Consider the following 19,059-nt stretch of genomic DNA (forward strand, 5'->3'; position numbering starts at 1 on the left):
TTTTGGTCAGTCAGCCCCAGGACAGCTGCGGCTACAAATAGTAGCTGACCACTGAGTGATGAGTAATAATGTAAAGTGACATCAATGAGAAAATCGGTCAAAAATACATTTTACAAATAGCAGTTTAATTCTCGTTATAAAGTACATTGGTTTCTGTAGATGGGCTTGAGCTGTGAATATGATGGACTCACTACATGCAAAGTGAGATGTGTGTGGCCTTTATTTGTTATCATTTTGATTATCATGGCTCACAGTTTGTAAAAACCCCAAATTCAAAATCTCTGAAAATTTGAATATTTTGAAAATGGACTGTAAGCCAAAATCATCAATATTATAACAAACAAAGGCTTGACATGTGTCACTTTGCATGTAATGAGTCTATATCATATATTGGTTTAAAGTTTTTACTTGGATTACAGAAATAAATGCACTTTTGAATGATATCCTAATGTATGCTGTAAGACCTGTAAGATCTGCATGACTTTGATTATTTTCCTTCTTATTAGCAGTTTTCTGTTCTGTTTCAAGACAGCAGAACGAATAAGGCCAAAATTCAAAATTTTGCATTCTCAAGACAATCCTCACCAGGAGTCATTACATTTTAGGAGTATAGCCAAAAATCCAGTTGGCAAAACAATAGAAACTTGCTTTGAAGCGAGCTACAATTGAAAATAGATGGAAAATGTGGAAGATAACATGCTGTATATGAGGATACAATGCTGGGCGATTTACAACTTTTCTGTATATAAACATTATAAAGCCATGCACAGGCTAGAAGTACAAAACGTTCCCTTTCATCTCACCCCAGCTTTGCTGTAAATTCTCAAATGTCACTGAGATGTTGCCCCCTTGGTGTGAAGTGATGCCAGGCCAAGTGCTGCTGACATTTGCTGCATTTCTTGGGTGTTATTGGTGATTAACAGTGACCTTTTCTGTCACCAGTTAAAACAATGCTCAGAGCGAACACTTCCTAATGCTCCTTCACCTGGGACGGTCCTCCTGAGACGCTCCTGATCTCTGCAACGACATCGCGCAGCCCTGGAGACGTTGACAGCCATGCAACTTTTTATCCTTTCCTGGGAAGTTTTCACAAAGTGCTTTGGGCACAGGTAATAAAAACAACCGTGTAGTTTGTGTTTATTTTATAGAGTCTCTCGAACCATCGTTACTCAAGCTTCAAGTTTGTTCACATGCGCCTTGAGGCGTTTCCAAAGGTTTCATTCCAGAGGAAACTACTGTATCCTTATGAAGCGTTACATGACGACAACAAGACAAACATTTTGTGACTGATATAAATGCTTCTTCCTGACAATATCAAAATGTTCTAAGAGTGTATAAGTGCATTAAATTATGTTCAGTTTACAACAGTTTGCTATGTTTCTTACATTTTCTGCTAACCCCTTGGCTGCGCGCAGACGTCATATCTTTTAAAACACTTGCACAATATACCGTAATTAGAAAAGCTCCATGGGTTCTTTATAGTTCATAAATCCATTATCACTATGATTTTAGTTTTTACATTGTAGTCATATAAATCCAAGCATGTAAATTGACCACGCTCAGTACTTGCTGGTTTCTCTTACATCTCTGCTCGATCTGCTGTTTATAGTCGGTGTTGTGTGCTTGAAGCCTTATAAACTTCTCCCGGCGTCTTAACCTAGATAAGCAGCACAGAGAGGCAGTGGCAGAATGGTGAGTGCAGGCAGGTTTTGTGAAGGCAGCTCGGCGAGTCTCCTAAACCGCCTGCCCCCAGGTCCACGCAAATCAATTCATGTTTAAGAAGGTCTTTCGGCCGACACTCGCTGACTGTCAGTTGCTCTGCAAACTGCTCTGCAAACTGACAGTACGCTGATGGAGAAGCGCGCAGAGGTGAAGCTGCCTGGGCGTCTCGTGGGACTGCGGTTCAGTACGGCAGATTTAAATCAACGTCTCACACAGAACAACTTTGGAGCCTGTGAAAGCTGTAAACTCACAGACATTAGGGGCTCATTCTGAGAGTGCTTCACTGATGACACAATGGCATTCCATTCGTCCCCACTTGACCCTGATATGGACTGTGGACACAGGCAAATGGAACGAAACGCTGCAGTCATATTATGTTTTTTTACCATCAATATGGCCATTTTGGATAAAGACACACATTTGATTCAGATCTCTGTTATCCATGAATAAAGGCGGGTAAGTCAAGCCCAAGGTAGTCCACTGTATTATAATGTTAGCAAGGCTGTAGGTTCACCAGCATAGTACTCAGAACCGCTATGCTGGTGAGCACAAAACATAAAAAATGCCATTTCAAAGTAAAATTTGTGGCAATGTACATCACGAATGTATGACTCCACCACATATGTGTAGCACAATGATGTCACAATCAAACAAAATAATGTCCTGTCTTCTTATCCACAGTGAACGTTAAAAAGAATAAAATTGGCATCATTACAAATCTCAAGCAACAATCACAGCATGTTTGATACTTGTGATTTGAGGTTTTGGAGGCTTCAACCAACAGATAGGGGTGACATAATCGTACTGATGATTGAAACCAAAACCCTGTAGTGTTTACGTGAGTGTGTCCCCTGGAGTGTGTTCCCTGTTTACGTGAGTGTGTTCCCTGTTTAAGTGAGCAAAACTTGGCTTTCAGGATGGAGGTTGCAATTACTACATTTGTATTCATTTATGAAGCGAACTATCCATAACCAGTTGTGATCACATCCATAATGGAGTTAGACGGCTGTACATATTTTGAGAAATGACGGCGTCATTTTTCATAGCCCTGAGGAATATATTCTGCGAGTGTAAAGTGCCAGGACGACCGTGAGACTGAATAATGTCTTTTGCGCATATGTCTGGCCACAAACGCCGCTCTGATTAGCCTGGAAGGTTATAATTTGAAACATGCAATTTCCTTTCATTGACTGTAGGCAACTTTAATTATGAACATTTCAAAAGGATCCAAAGCCCAGGGGAACCTTCGACTCCCAACTCCAATTTCCAACAAATGCGAGGTGGTTGTTTAATCCGCCCATAGAATTATAATTAAACATTTAGCACTAACGTGTGGAGCTGTGGTCTGCAAACTGAAAGGTAGTGTGCTCACTTTCCCCCTGCTACATAATACATGCGGCCGTGTTTCTTAACTAAAGCAGAGGAATGTGAATATGTTGTAAATTGGATGATATTAAAGTTTAATGATGCCCAGGAGGAAATGGGGTCATCCCAGCAGAGAGGCTCAGATACTGTAAGTACATGAGAGGACGTTTATACAGATAACACAAAGGGGATTTACCACATTCGCTTCTTCACTGTGCCGCTCATTCGCAACCCATGGCTTCCTCCTGGAAATAATGATGAGGCAAAGCAGAGTAGTCTAACGCAGATTAATGTTGCAAATTTCTCTCTTTTTCCGAACCTTTTAGTTACAAGTAAGGCTGCGCAATATTGGCAAATGGCAATATCTATAATGGTCCCTGAAAAAATGTACAAAAGCCCAGTTGTTCTATTTTAAGCTCGTTTTGGATTTGATTTAGTATTTATTAAGTGTTGTTTTGACACAACTTGGTGAAAAAACATTGCTTACGATTTGTGTTATTGTGGTTTAGTCAAACATCGCAATGATATTATTATCTCACCATCCAAGACACTTGTTAAATTATGTATTTTGTCCTTATATCAAGCAGCCATAGCAACCAACAGCTCTGCCTTGAAATAATGATACTCCTTTGGGAGAAGAGCAACAGTCTGGGAGCGCTTGATTTTTTTTTCCTTCTGTGAGTCAAACCACCAGAGTCCAAACTGTGTATTTTTCATAACCTTTTAGCTACAAGTTGCTAAAATGTAAAAAAAAAGAACACAATTGTAGCATGAATATAACCGCAGTAATTAAAGCGTCTCCTAAAAGCACCAAAACAAAAGGCTTTTCCAATTATGCACAGTGCTCCTTAAAACTTTTCTCGTTTAATCGCAGTGCAAAGTGAATTGGTTGCGCTTAATGTAAAAATCTATACAGAGGAGAGCTGGCTGAAAACAAAAATGGCCTTGTTAAATATTTGGAGAGATTTCAAGCAGGGCCATTCAAGAAGAAGAAGAAGACATTTAAGGGCAGTCAATGAAAAGGACATTATGTTTGCTGACTATAGTTCGCCTCATGTCCCACAGCACTCGAAAGCGATCAGAGTCTGTCCAATCGGTGGGTCCCGAGAGATCTTTAGTCAATTTCAAGAGGCTCCGTCCTGTGTCACCATTGTGCACCCGCAACATCTGGCAGCACACGCGCAAGTCTTCGATACCATCAATCTGTAAGTACCATAGGAAAGACAAAATGTGTAGCATTCAGTATTGAATATGGTACAAACAATAGCTCATGCCACTGAAACGTAACTCAGGATCGAAGCAAGAATAGCGGTAAGATGGAAAAGATTTTACTATAACTGGGCATTTCTAAGGTACCATGTATTTCTTTTCATAGGTTGTGTAAAATATGTAAAAATGTACTACATATTGGCATTACAAATACACATTTTTCTTATAATCCCAAACGCTATCTCAGAAGTAAAACAATATTGACAACGAATCTCTTCAGAGGCTCCAATTTACGGAGTGAAAATTAAGATCCAATAAATTAGGCTACAAGCATCCCGTCAACAAAACCCACTGTGCTTTTTGAAATCCTCTCTTAATAAATGCACTCATTCAGATGCCAGTCACTCGCCGAGACTCTGAGCCAAAATGGGGCTCCAAAAGCCAGAGAATTCACATTTGCGAGGCAAGGTGTGCTCCATCCAGCTATGACTGCAGCAGCGGGGTCCTGGGGAGGAACAATGAGAGGTGTGATCTGGATGTGACAGCTACTCCAGCGGCGGGAAGATAGAGAGAGCACAGAGGAGAGGAGGGGAGGGGGCGCCCAAAAGGAGCGATGATCAGTGGCCAATTCTTCGTCTTGTTGAGAAATGAGTGCCAGGACTCACTTTGTAAAGAGGCCGCAGCGGCTCTCTGGAGAAACAAGCACACCGCAGATCAAGAGGATCATTTCAGAGGAGGGGCAATCAGCTGTTTCAGCGCACCTCAGTGTGGTCTATCATCACCGCACTTTCAACAGATACACACATTTTTCACAAAGTCTATAGCACGATCACTGGAAAATGTGCCAAAGTTCATTTTAGCGTTGACCTTGATTTTGTTTTTTTTGTCCAGTTTTGAATAAATTAGATTAAAAACAAATTGCTTATGATTGTAGTTTAAATGTAATGGGACATGGTATATTTTTAGCGATAACTAATATTCAAGACGATTTTATAAATATCCCACAAAATGACGCCCTACCACAGACCAAACAAACGCCAGTGCCAGTCGGTCTATACTAGTTCCGGCCGAGCTAAACATAGTGTAAAGCTGGAACCCAGGCAACTGTAGTTCCACAATGTAAGTATTTCATTCATATCAGCCCCAGTCCAACTGTCGAGGCTTACTGTCCTCCCCCCGGGGTTAATACTCGATGTGACGCTTCAGAGAGCCAAGATGGCACCACATCCTCTGTCACCAGCTCCATTTCGAGTGTGACCGGATAATGACTTCCTTTTCTCTCAGCCTACTTTGAGAACTTTGTTGAGGAACCGCGAGTGACAGCAGTACGGCTATGACAAAAGCAATCGGGACAAGGGAGGGGTCGCAGATGGATACATTTGAGAAACTGTATTCTACTACAGCGGGAAACATCAAGTGAAGGCTGGCCCGCGTCGGGCTGTGTACATTCCTTGCTGGGCATCAAGGACAGGCTCCTCAAGCAGCCGGCAGCCTCATTAAAACCAGTCCTACAGAAGAGAAATGTGGCTCATTTTACTGATCTCTGGCTTTGAAGAGGGAGCCGAGGGACCGCTAAAAAATGAAAACAGAAACACCAAGGACCATCCCTCCTGTCCCCTCCCATCTGCAACAACTTTTAATATCAGCAAGTATCAAGACAGAGTGTGCACAAAAGTCAACATTTACTCTCATTGTACTCAATTAGTGACAAAAACTTCAGGGGCTTCAATTATCGGCATCAATAATGCATCAGGCCGGTGCTGAATGCAGCTCACGTGGCTCATAACCTGAAAAGTCACAGCACAATGAGCCGGCACGACACCAAATGAGGCAGAAAATGACTCTCCGTACTTTTGGATCTATCAGCTCTATATTCATTATGGCAAATACAACAATATGTCTTTGCTGCGGCACATCTGGTCGCACTCCGTCTGGGATCAGTACTTCCAGCTTGCAAATGGATTAGTAAAAATGATTAACTTCCTCCTCTACTAAAACTCACAAACTACATATAAAATCTAATGTACAGTAAAATTAGTTGCATAAAAAAGCGAATTTATGAACTATAGTTACAATATCTTAACTTTCATGAAACTTTTCTAGATTATAAAAGAGAGTAATGTTCAGAAGATTTGAATTGTTGTCCAAGGTGTCCCCCAAGGATCAATCACTGGACCGCAGCAATTCTGGCTTATTTTGCTTACGATTTACTATGATTTGTAGCAAAAAATCTGAAGCAAAACACCTAATTGGGACACTACTAGAAACTGGGTCTCAAGCTGAAAAACCTAGACCGCCATAAACAGCTCCCTCCTTGACTCCCTCTGTGCGCAAATCCCCACCAACTCTGGGCTCCTCACACTTTATCGCCCTCTCCCACAGTTCAAGGATTTCCCACTCTGTCCCGGTCCTAATGAGCAGCACACTCGAGGACTTTCCCTTTTCTTCACAGTTTTTCTCAAGAGGGGGGAGATAAACCGGAGAGCTCTCGCCGGGGAGGAGTGCCGATGATTGTTATAAGGCAGGCAGTGCTCGGCTCACACCTTTCAGAGAGAATGACTTTACAAGAGAGACATAGTAATAAGAGCCACCAGACCAATGACAGACGGCCAATTACTTCAGCTGTAATGCACACTCCACCAGGACAAATGAAACGCCAGCTATTCACAATAAAGGACAATTTAAGTATAGATTGGCTGGAAAACAAGTCTGCAATCACAAGCATACAACGCATACTTTCATTATTAGCTTGCTTACATAGCCAAACTTCCTTGCACACTATGTCCTGTGAATTTCTCATTACTGGCATTACAACAATACATATATATATATATATTTGAAGTAAAACACTCAGGACTGCCGCCTCCTTCAAATTCATGTTTACAAAGCATATGTAAATTCACTGCAATGCCCACACTGTACAAGGCTTTCAGAGCATCCTGTTGCCAACTGTCCCTCTTCTTCCCGAGCAGAGCGTGTGCCAGACCTTGTGGATTAGCTGCTCACGGCGGTGACGACACTGCACTGGATGCTCAAGCCCTGCTTCTTGCTGAGACAGAGCTACAGTTAAGACTGGCTTAGTGCTGGTGTCATTTAGAGTGTGCCATCATAGTGCTGCTATACGGCCCAGATCACTATGTAGTACTTTCTGAAGCATAAGATGAAGTCCACACAACAGTGAGCATGCTCAAGAGGAGCTATTCAAGGGCAAATGTTCAAGTGACTTTTGATGACAACCTGAACTGATGGCATTCATGCTTTTGTACGACTGTGCTAGAATACTGTCCTCAAGTGTGGTCATGGAGAGACTAACATCCGACTACAGCAAGAAGACTGCGACAGAGAGATGGCAAAAATTGACTTAATACAATATGACAACTGGCACTGTGTTGTAAATGTTTGTTTTCTTGTAAAATACTGTGGTACTCGTGGTACATTGAAAATCTTGTTGATGTTGATACAACGGTCTGTGGATATTAGCACTTTCTTACAGGGGTTACACGGCCTGGCAGAGAAACTGAATCAGATCCAGTTACAACAGCACACATTTCTTACCACATAAAATGTGACTTAAAAAACCCACAGACGACAGGACCCAGCACAGTGTTTGCGGAGGCGTTCCATCCACACAATCTTTTTAAATTTTCGAGCAAAATATTCTTCAAGGGTGTGACCTCCTGTCAGTGGCGCGGCTGTTTGTGCGTGTGCTGAGGCTCAGTTCTGAGAGGAGCTGGCGATGGCAAGCCGCTGAGGCGCTAATGAAACTTTGCCTGTTTAGAGGTCGAGCCACCACACTTGTGCAGACTGTGCAGTCCGCCTCACTTTCCCTGTGAAAAAAAACAGCCCACGCACACGTTCAAACGCTCTCCCCTCATCCTGCACACTGCTCTGGGCACACTCCTCTGGGCTCGCACATCACGCTGTGCACTGCAAAAGCTGCTCGCGCTCAGCAGGCCACGCTCGCTGGCCGCCAAATGGGCTGTGTTGAAGGCAGACTGTGGACCAAACTGCTGAGACAGGACTTCATTTGAATCTGAGCAAAGCAAAATGAAGAGTTTAGAGTAGTTTTAACCTTTGCACAGCATTTAACAAGTAGCAAGAAGGAATAGTATCAGGTCACCTGTAATATTACAGCATGACTAATTATTATTCACTGTGTTATGGTTGCCCGACTGAAGTACAAGAGAGAGCTTTACTGTTAATGAACACAGCCCTCCATAACCTTTATAAGTACTGTATTTGGCCATGGCCAGGGAACATTACAGAAAAGTACCATATTGGAGAAAATAGTCTTAAAGGCTAAAGCTGAACTGGATATGGTCCATATCCACACATTCTGTATGTCAGCACAGGAAGTTATGTAAAGACATTCTGCCGTTCCTTCCTATTTGTGGGAGGCCCATTAGCAGAAATGTACAGTTTCTTTAGAATGCATCCAGGCATGTCTACAATGATGAGCAGCCCACCCACACATTTGACTAAGTGGGCCAAAACAAACAGAGAGTTAAATTAAATGTGCCGCGAGAGCTGAGGTGAAGCCGGCAGCCTACTGGGAGACACTTTATTTACATGAAGCCCAGGAACAGTGAGGGAAAACCAGAAGCATCAGCGCAGACTGACAGGGGTGTTTGTGTCATGCCTAAGGTTTTCAAATGCATTATGTGCGAGGGGAACAGAAATGATTTTAGAGAGGGCCTTGACTAAATCCTGTCTCTGAGCCATACGCACTGAGGTGCTGCAGCACAGACACATGCATTTGTATTCCATTACCCTGCTTTCACACTTTTTCAACTTCTTTTTGGATGGAAAACTTTCATTTTGTCTCTATAAACTTATACAAGGCCACATAACCCCTCCCAGCTCTGAAGTTAGAGCAGCTGAGCTTTTACCTCAGAAATAAATACGATAGTTGTTAAAGTAACAATACTGTGCCCACTGCCCAGACACATGTTGTAGAGTTTATTCTTGTTTAACACCACACTATTTATGGTCCTTTCTCTTCAAGCTGTCTTCATCGGTTTATGCTGTACTTTGGAAACACGTTTGGAAATACAGTGGCTCAACCAACCCAGTAACTGCACGACTGACTTCAGGACTGGAAGATCTACTATGACAGAGAAGTCATTCAAACAATCTCAAAGATTTATGCAAGTCAGGAGAAGCAGATTTATATATTTGAAAACTTTCCAAACTCATGGAGCAGTCGGCTTTTAGCAAACATTTTCTCCAATTGTTAAGAATTGAGAAGAAAACACAGACCTTTAGAAACACATACCTAAGCTGTAATAATAGAATCCTTACACGAGCATTAATAAAACATGGATAACACAAAAACAGCTTCTCACATTGCCTCTTCTAGTGATAAACAACCTCATGTCGGGAAGAATGTAGGCCAAACGTTGCTCGCTATTTTCAAATTCACCCCAATACAAACTCCTATCAACAGCTATTTCTGCCTCTCGCTACCACCTGCTTCCCAGGACCTTTTCATGAAGTATTTAAAGAAATTAAAATTAACTCATATTTTCAGACTGGAAAGTTCAGCACTAAACAAATAGCCATCATCTTATTCACACAGCTCTCCAAATTAATGAACAGCGAAAAGCCTGGACTGCTAAGAGGATGAGGATGGTTTGGGGGATGCTCGTGCTCACCGATTGTTTTCTGCAGACGAGAGAGCGTATTTAAATGGACATTTGGAAGCGCGACGAGCCAATTATCACTGTTGTGTGGTGCTGCAATGTTGGGCCCAGTGATGATTTATAGCCAATTAACGGCTACATTACGGGTTGTCACCGTGCGGCGAGAAGTGAAGGGGTGATAAACCCGTAAATAGCGACCCAAAATTAAAAACAATATTGGCTTTCAGGATGGCATTAATGTAAGTTAGAGGAGTAGAGCTGGACAGAGAGATAACACATGTGCTGTTAAAAGAAGTGACTACAAATGAGAGAATTAGGAGTTATTATAAACAAACGGCATAAAGATCTGTTGTGTAATGTACTATACGCAAATGCCCTGTGACAAATTGAACTGAGATTAATGGCAGATTTGTGCAGCTTATGCTTTTTCAGTGGATTTCAAGTTTTCATTTGGAAATGTTATGTAGATAAGTACAGCTCTAAACCAAATAAAATGATTCTGTCTAGTGCAATGGGCTGCTAAAAGCTTCCTGTCAAAAATAAGAAACTTTTGTGCATGATTTAAAAGTAATCTAAAGACTGAATTTCCCTGTCAGGTGGCTATAGCAAGGCAACCGACAATGGCCAGCAAAGGAACAAACGGGAGAAGGGATTTGTGGCTAAGTAATGAAAACTGGCTCAACTGGAGGATGAAGATCAGGAAACTACATCTTTTAACGGGAGCAGAACGACATAGGTAGGGCTGGGTACCGTTACAGTACGTTAACGATACTTGGTTTTCAATACCGATACCTGAGCGATACGAAAAATATTTGTCATGTAAAACCAGAAAACAGAACAATAATGTGTGGAAGAAATGCTACTAAATAATAAGGATAACCTGTGTTAAAAATGGGGAGAAAATGGGGTAAAATAAATGGTAAAAATGGTAAATGGACTCAACTTATATATTCTACCTTTATCAGGCCCAAAGCGCTGTACAGGAACCAGTCGCCCATTCACACTCTCATTCATACACCAATGTACGCAGACACTGAAGGTAAGGCTGGTGAAGTGTCTTTCCCAAGGACACGACGACAGTGTGCAAGGAGCTGCTGAATTGTGCAAAACAAATTTCAGATCCTTGCATCTGACAGTAAAGTATTTATCTATCTATCTATTGGCGGGAGCTGGGATTCAAACCCACGACCTTCCGATCACAAATAGGTAAAGATTTGGGAATAAATTGGGTAAAACAATGGTGAAAATGGGAGGAAATAATGGGGGGAAATAGGGGGAAAAATGGGGTAAACATTGGGCAAAAACCAAGTCATTGACTGTAATGCAGCCTTGGACCAAAAACATCAAAACTTGGATCTAAAGAAATACGTTTTTTCCGGTACCCAGCCCTAGGCATGGGTCGCATGGATAGTTTGATTTACTGGGACTCCCCCCTTATTTTTTGTTGAGTTGTTTCGAGTTTTTACAATGAACCGGTCAAGACCTCTATGAAAGTGACCTACGGGCGGCGTTGTGGGGCCATGTTCAAGCTGATGGTGAAACTACTTCCAGTTTATTGCCAACTTTGTATTGATTTTGCCTTTCTGTCTCACTGTACTACATTTAAAAACTCACTGCAATCCAATGTATGACCAGAGTCAGATGTGTTTTCATGCTTTCAACTAAGAGATGAACTGTCGAAGCTAGTCAAACCGGAAACAGCTGTAATTTTGTTTTGCCAAATATTTCAGCTCAACATCACCGTTCTCAACGAAAACTGCTGACCGCCAACACAGCCCGGCAGCTCTTGATCAAATATGGCAAATGTACTTTTATTTCTGCCGTTTGTCTGTATGACTATCAGACTTTACAGCTGTGAGAGTATGGCAGATGTCCCGGTCACCGCGGGTCACACATTCACATACAGTTGTGTTGAGCGACGGAGAAACAGGTGTAAATCATTTCCTTAACGAGCCTAACGAGGTCAGGTGACAGGTGTGCTGCGGCTTTTTGTCAACAACACCTCGGAGACTTCTGAGCGCCATTTCCTACACATAAAAGGTCCACCAGGCCACTAATGCTTCACCAAACGCTTCCTTGTGGTGCGTTTGTGTCGACGCCTGCCAAATATAATGAAGGAATCGAATGACAGCGTTTTTTTTTAAAGATTTAGCCCAGAAATCCAAATGTGGCCCTGCGTACTAGAACAGGGTGTATACAGGCAGAAGCTAGTCAAATTGACAGATTCACAGTCTTCGATTTGAGCATTTAATGACATTAAATGTTTTTTTTTAAATCTCTGAACCCCCACCTGAACCTGAGCACATTTCCTCAAGGTTGGCTTTACCCAAATCTGAAAGCTTCTTGAACAAAGCCTCAAAATAGCGACGAAAACAAGGACAAAAGAGTGACAAAAACACAATACACAAGCGACAAAAGTAGTGCTGGGCGATTATGGAAAAAAAAAAAAAATCACAATTATTTTCCACATATTGATCGATCTCGATTTTCGATTTGATTTTTTGTTTAAAAGAAAAAAAACAATAAATGTGGTCTTTCCTGAACGAGCATGTAAACTGCGGCCAAATTGAAAGGCCACGATGTCATGGAGTAGATATTAACAACAATATCTACCTAAAGAAATGAGTAAACCGTGCATGTATTAGTAAAAAAGACGATAAACTTACAATTCACTCCAGCTAATCCACCGCTGCAGCCTCAGAACAAATCCACATGGTCCAAATAGCATGGATAGTTTTCCTCTTCAAAGCTAAACTCCGTCCTGGTCCTCTGGCAGCTCCCCGTGTCTTTCTGTTTTCCCCTTTTAGACGAGTTAACGCAACTTTTGTTTCCTCTCCTCTTTGTGCCGCACGTGCCTTCCTGTGCTTCCTGTCTGTTTGGGCCGAGTGTTTCCCTGGGATTGACCTGACAGGCGCTGCAGCATTGTGCCGTCCATATTTTTTTTTCCAGAATGCGACAGGTCCGGCCAATTCTCCTCGATTAAAACGCACCGCGCGATTATCGTGATCGAGATTAGAATCCGATTAATTGCCCACGATTTAAATTGTGATGAAAATGTTTTTAGAAAGAGCCGCAAAAGAGCGACAAAAATGTGACAAAAACACAAGAAAAAGCAGGAAAAAAGCGATGAAGAAAAGTAACAAGAAATGACAAAAACCAATAAAAAGGCGATGACAAAAAAAAAGTCACGATCAGTTTTGTAGGTCTTAGCTTTCAAATGAGGCGTTACACTGGCCTAGAGGCTGTAAACGCTCCAGATTTTGGGTGAAGGCGGGTTCAGAGGTTAACGCCCAGCGGAAACCCTGTAGAACATTCTATAACACAATAATAAATACCTGTTTCTCACACAACTTAATCTGTAATTGGCTTATGAAACGATCCATATTTTCTTTGCCTCCAGGATCTGCATAAGCCAGCAAAACCTGCCTCCCATTGTTTTCAAACTTTCTGCAGCATTTGCCAAAAGGCCCTGACCACACGCCGGAGCACTACGGACACAGCAGAAACAGTTTGTGCTGTTAAACGAAACCATATGGACTGTAGTAATAGGCCTTTAACAGCTCAATAGTGCCACAAGTTACACTCACGGCTGTGTACATTAAGTCACAAGCCAGTAGTAACGCACACTCCATGACATTTGTGCCAAGTTGGTCCACGCTTTAACTGCATTAAGTCACACCATATCAGTGAATGGAGGTATTGTGCTACTTTTGCAGTGGGGTAGTTTGGTTCACATGACCGGAGTGATGTACCTCCAACCCTCACACAATCTGAACTTTTATGTAGCATGTGCCTGGAGTAAAGTCACAGCATAACATTTCAGACGACCTCCTGTATAGAAAGTCAAATAGGACGCAGAGTTAGTGGCATTCAAGGTAGCATGGCCACAGCTCGTCCCCTGCATAGTAATCTTTTTTATTTGGCCGCTCTACACCGTCCCCTGCCAGCTCCTCTCCCTCTTCTCTCACTTTCTGCCTTTTATGGAGAAACGCGCAAAGGGATCCGGCTGGTAGTAAAGGCTTGAAACAATGCCTCGTTCGCTGTAAAGGACAAGGACGCGTGCGTAAAATTGTACCGCGAATACAATAAAAATAAACAAAATAAGGTTCGGGATCCAAATTGAGTCAGCTTTGGACGGACTGAAACCTGTTAAGGTTTAAGAAAACAAAGAGTTCACAAAAAGGAGCTCACTTAACCTACTTTGGGACAGAAGTCAAATCCACAAGACACCAACTTTTTGACTGGTGCCACATGTGCCAACAGTCCAGCTGCTGCTGTACAGAGCAGGCAGCGGTAAAGCTGAGGCAAATAATAATGGTGTATAGACAGCTAATACGTGTGTGTCTTTGTAATACAGTGTGCATAAGCATTTCGGTGTAATAAAGCCAGAGACGATGTGTTCTTAGTCCTTGTTTCAGTGTTTTACAGGCTGACGGCGCAGTGTTCAAAGATTTGGGGATAATCGTGTATCCACCAAGAAAGTTTCTCTGCAAATACGTTGCTTGCAAATGGATTTGGTGAAAAGATTCTTGTGTCATTTGAACATTATACAGTACAGCACACCCTGCTCTGTTTCAAGCGGCAACACGCAACTGGTGAAGCTCCCACAACTTTTCCCCCATGCCTCTTTCTTTTACCTTCTTGTCCGCTGTGTCCGCCGGCTCCTCCCGTAGAGCCTCCGAGCAGCAGAAAACAGACGATAGCGAGAAAAGGTCCGCATGTCCCCGGTGAAATGTGGGCATTTTTCTGCCTGTGTTTACTGTACATCCCTGTGACCCTCGGAGCCTCCGACCGTCCTCCCTTCACTCGCCGCTGTTCAACTCTGCCTCCCTCCGCCGCTGCCTCCGACAAGCTCCGTGCGCGCAGGAGGCGCCACTGGCACTTCCGCCAGGGGCTTACAAAGTAAAATGCACAATTACATCGACTTCAAACAATGGGGAGTTCAAATATCAAAACGCAATCAATCTGAACAACGCATCATGCTGACTGAAATGCCAACATTTCACCACAAACCATGTAGCTTCTTCAGGCTGGGTCATGTATCTGCAAGATCTCATATCTGCATGACAGGGCAGATATGTTTCAAATGTCCACAGTCACATGGAGATCTCAGCCGGATTCAGATATTTGGAAATCTCATTATAATGGTGGATACAGTTTCATTGGAGAGATGTCGATGGGAGAACAAAACCGGGCACCACATGGTACCTCTACAATCATTTAATCAATGTGTGGTTATACTTAGGCTTAATGACCTATCTATGTTCCCAGCAGTATTCTAACCTTAATCCTTAATCTTAACCCTAACAACTAACTTTAACACTAACCCGGGAACATGTAGTTCCTCCATCACCTCAGGCCCAGATCTACATTGCAACCTCATTGTACAATATTTGAAACCTTGGTTTTAGTGGCATCACAGTGAGGATCACAAGAGGATCTATTTGTACCCTTTGAAACTCTGATGCCCTTCAGTCAGTTTGTTCTGGAGCTGGTGCTGCATCATTTGGAGGTTTATGGGACACAAAGCGTTCCTCTAAACAGATCACTTTTCATATGCACTGTTTGTAAAGACCTTCAGTCATTCAGACTAACTGAATGGAAAGATTTGCCTCGAATAAAACCAAGACCGGATAGACTACAATTTTGCTCAGAGATTGGTGGAAATAGTCTGGTGAGTAGCAGACACATTATTGACTCCTTGGCCTGTGTGATCTTCCATTTATTAGCTCCATAACCTCTGCGCAGATGGGGCCAGAGTTGGATCTGCACCTGGTCCTGGTCTGATAATGAGGGAGCTAATCATCCTGTTTACATGCAGCTGTCTGCCTGGTGCTAAATGCTGCTCGGACACAACCATACGCCCATATCGAACACAAACCACCAAACAAACAAAAATCATCTAGTACAAATGTCCCGTGGCTTTCTATTACACTCCCAAATAAATAACGTTTGTGTGACACATACTTTTATTTTGAAATGGCATTAACCTAATTTCCGGTTTAAGGCAACGCTTGATTGGTAATCGCATAACATCCAAAGTTGGCATTGTGATTCTTTTCAATTTATCTCACTTGTCTAAAAATTAACATTCTTTGTGGGAAAACTGTGTAACAAATCACTGAGTAAGATTATTAAGCACTGACTCTAATGTTATAGTAATCGTGTTGTTGAGTGTTCAGGAGAAAAACAATTTAATGAAGAGTAGCCAGAGGGCTTTCTGTGCACACTTGGCGGGGCATCACTCAGTAGTTCAGTAATAATGATTATAAATAATTCATTCAATTGCCTTTTAATGACGACCAAAATAGCATATTCAGAGCACCATGATTGAAATCCAAGCAGCTCACCAATTTACATAATTCTATGTTCCTTGTACAAAGAGGCCAGACATTATAATTGCATGTGGGCTATTTGAGCTTGATAATAATATAGTATGTGTAAACAAGATAATTGTGTGACATTCTGTTTAAGGAAGATAAATTGTGCGTTGGAGATGATCTCCTGTGCAAACACCATGAAAATTACACCTCTAACAAGATTACGACCTGATAGAATAAGATAAGCAGCATCATGTTTGCTACAAATGCCATTTGATTATCCACGTTCACTTATACTCAGGTGATAAGGTAACCACTAGGATTGGGGTCATGGCACCATGTGGTTCCCAACCTTGGGGTGGGCCTCACTTGGGGGGAGTTTGGGAGGGGGTCCCTGGAGCTTTGGTTAGAGAGTCAGGTGATAATAGATGTCATTTGAGAAAATAAATGGTAAAAAATAAAATAAAATCATATCACTGAGAATGGCAGAAAATACTAAAATGTTTTAGTTGTATTTAAACACTTTTTTCCCCCTTTACGTTTGGATGCATTTGTGGGAGATTGGGGTACTCAGCCTGACTCCAACACGCACAAGTACAAGTGGGGCTTTATGGAAAAAAATATATCAACACACTTCGTTTTTAACTCCCATTTTTCATGAGCTGAACTTACGCACAATAGACCCATTTCTCTCAAATATTGTTGACAAATCTAAATCATAATCCATAATCCATCCCACCTCAAAGGTGTGGCATGTCAAGATGCTGATGAATTCTGCACAGGTGTTCCTTAGGCAGGCCACAATAATGTTCAATTTCACACCCGGCACAGTGCCACAGATGTCGCACGTTTTGAGGGAGTGTGCAGTTGGCATGCTGACTGCAGGAATGTCCTCCAGAGATGTTGCCCGTGCACTGAATGTTCATTTCTCCAAAGGCGTTTCAGAGAATTTGGCATTACATCCAACCGACATCACAACCGCAGACCATAATCACACCAGACCAGGACCTACACATCCAGCATGTTCACCTCCAAGATCGTCTTAGACCAGCCCCAGACAGCTGCTGCAACAACAAACGTTCAGGAACCATCTCAGGTACCTGACTGCAGCTTGTCGTAACCGACTTGAGTGGGCAGATGCTCACATTCGATGGCGTTTGGCACGATGGAGAGATGTTCTCTTCACGGATGAATTCTGGTTTGCTCTGTTCAGGGCAGATGGCGGACAGCGTGTGTGCCGTGTGGGTGGTCAGCAGTTTACTGTTGTGAATCAGCTGGCCCATGGTGGCGGTGGGGTTATGGTATGGTCCAGCTTATGTTATGGATCCTGAGGTCCGTTGTTGTGCCACTCATCCACAACCATCGCCTCATGTTGCAGTGTGATAATGCACGGCCCCATGTTGCAGGGATCTGTGCACAATTCCTGGAAACTGAAAACATCCCAGTTCTTGCATGGCCAGAGAATACTCACCGGACATGTCACCCATTGGACCGGCGTAAAAAACAGCATGTTCCAGTTCCTGCCAATATCGATTAACTTATCGTCATTGAAGAGGAGTGGACCAACATTCAGGCCACAACTTTGACAGACTTGTGAACAATATTTAAGAGGAATGGGTCTGTTCTGTAATAACAACGACTAGCTTAAATTTCAAGTCATTCATGAAAAGTTTGTAAAGTCAACCCTCAGTCCATTTGACCTTGAGATCCTCTGGTCCTTTATTATATTTACACAGTGGAGTTCAGCATTCACAGAAGCTTTATATTTCCTCTTCCTCCTTCCATATAGGGCACACAAAGCATGCGAAAGGCTATCAGTTTGCTCTTGAGAACTTGGACCATGGCTCTGCTTACTCCGCAGTGTTAGTCAAAGCATGAAGGCTGCATTATTGTCTGTTCATTCCTATTCTCCCGCCGCACGCTGCTCTCATGCCCGCTGTCATTGACTTTGGAATTATAGTAAGGATTTGGACTGTGCAGGCGGGGAGGCGCTGGGGATAAGGCAGATTTATTTCTCCTCATGTGGAAAATGCTGTCTGCCATACCGGACCACTCCAGTGACTCCTTATCCAGCCGAGGGGAGAGTGGACATTGGACTCTTTCTCTGAGCCGCTGCACAAATGGTTTGGGCTTTATTTCAGGGGGATATTGTCACCGCCACTTGTTACGCTCAAAGGTCAAAAAGCTTAAGCCTGGACACGTTCAAATCCATCATCCAATTCTTTACAGCGCATGCAGGAGAGAAAAGCACTTTCACAAAAGGCATTGAAAGGAGTGACAGGGCAGAAATCTCTGGTGTTCAGGAAGTATTCATCATGCCCCTGCATTTCTTATAATTAGGTTGAAGTCTAAAACATTGGTGGAGTTCATCACATTTTTTTAATTGTATGGTAATCTCTGCGTAAAACCACCAACACATCTATTAAATTTGTGTGATAACTGTGATAAAGGGGCACATATACTGTCTCACCCCTTGAAAGAAAATGTTAACACTAATTTGCTGTAGGTTTGCTGTCTTTTCAACCTGCAAACCTTCTGCAATATAAATGTAGACCGTTACAAATCCCATAATCGATCCGAAAACCCACCATTATGGATGATGTCTAAAAATGCGGTAGAAAGAAGTGTGTTCCGAAACGTATTAGCGTGGAAGCTAGGCTCTTGACAGAACCCATTACAGGGAACACACAGTACCAAGTGGTCCAATTTAGGAAAGTATATCTGCTCCCAAAAAAAGCCAGCCACGCTAACTCTGCGAAACAGGAGTAATAGAACATTTATTGTGAGGTCAGAGCGGTCAC

At 42.5% G+C, this 19,059-nt stretch overlaps 1 protein-coding gene across 1 annotated transcript in view; it reads right to left on the minus strand.

Annotated features, from left to right (window-relative positions):
* Positions 1-14,773, minus strand: part of adam19a (ADAM metallopeptidase domain 19a) — a 140,885-nt gene extending 126,112 nt beyond the window's left edge. The window contains exon 1 of the mRNA XM_079580729.1: positions 14,576-14,773. Within this exon, the coding sequence (XP_079436855.1) occupies positions 14,576-14,705 (130 nt within the window). The 5' untranslated portion in view covers positions 14,706-14,773. The remainder of the gene's footprint in view (positions 1-14,575) is intronic.
* Positions 14,774-19,059: the final 4,286 nt, after the last annotated feature.

This window comes from Gobius niger, assembly GCF_951799975.1.
Source record: "Gobius niger genome assembly, chromosome: 21".
Taxonomy (NCBI): Eukaryota; Metazoa; Chordata; class Actinopteri; order Gobiiformes; family Gobiidae; genus Gobius; species Gobius niger.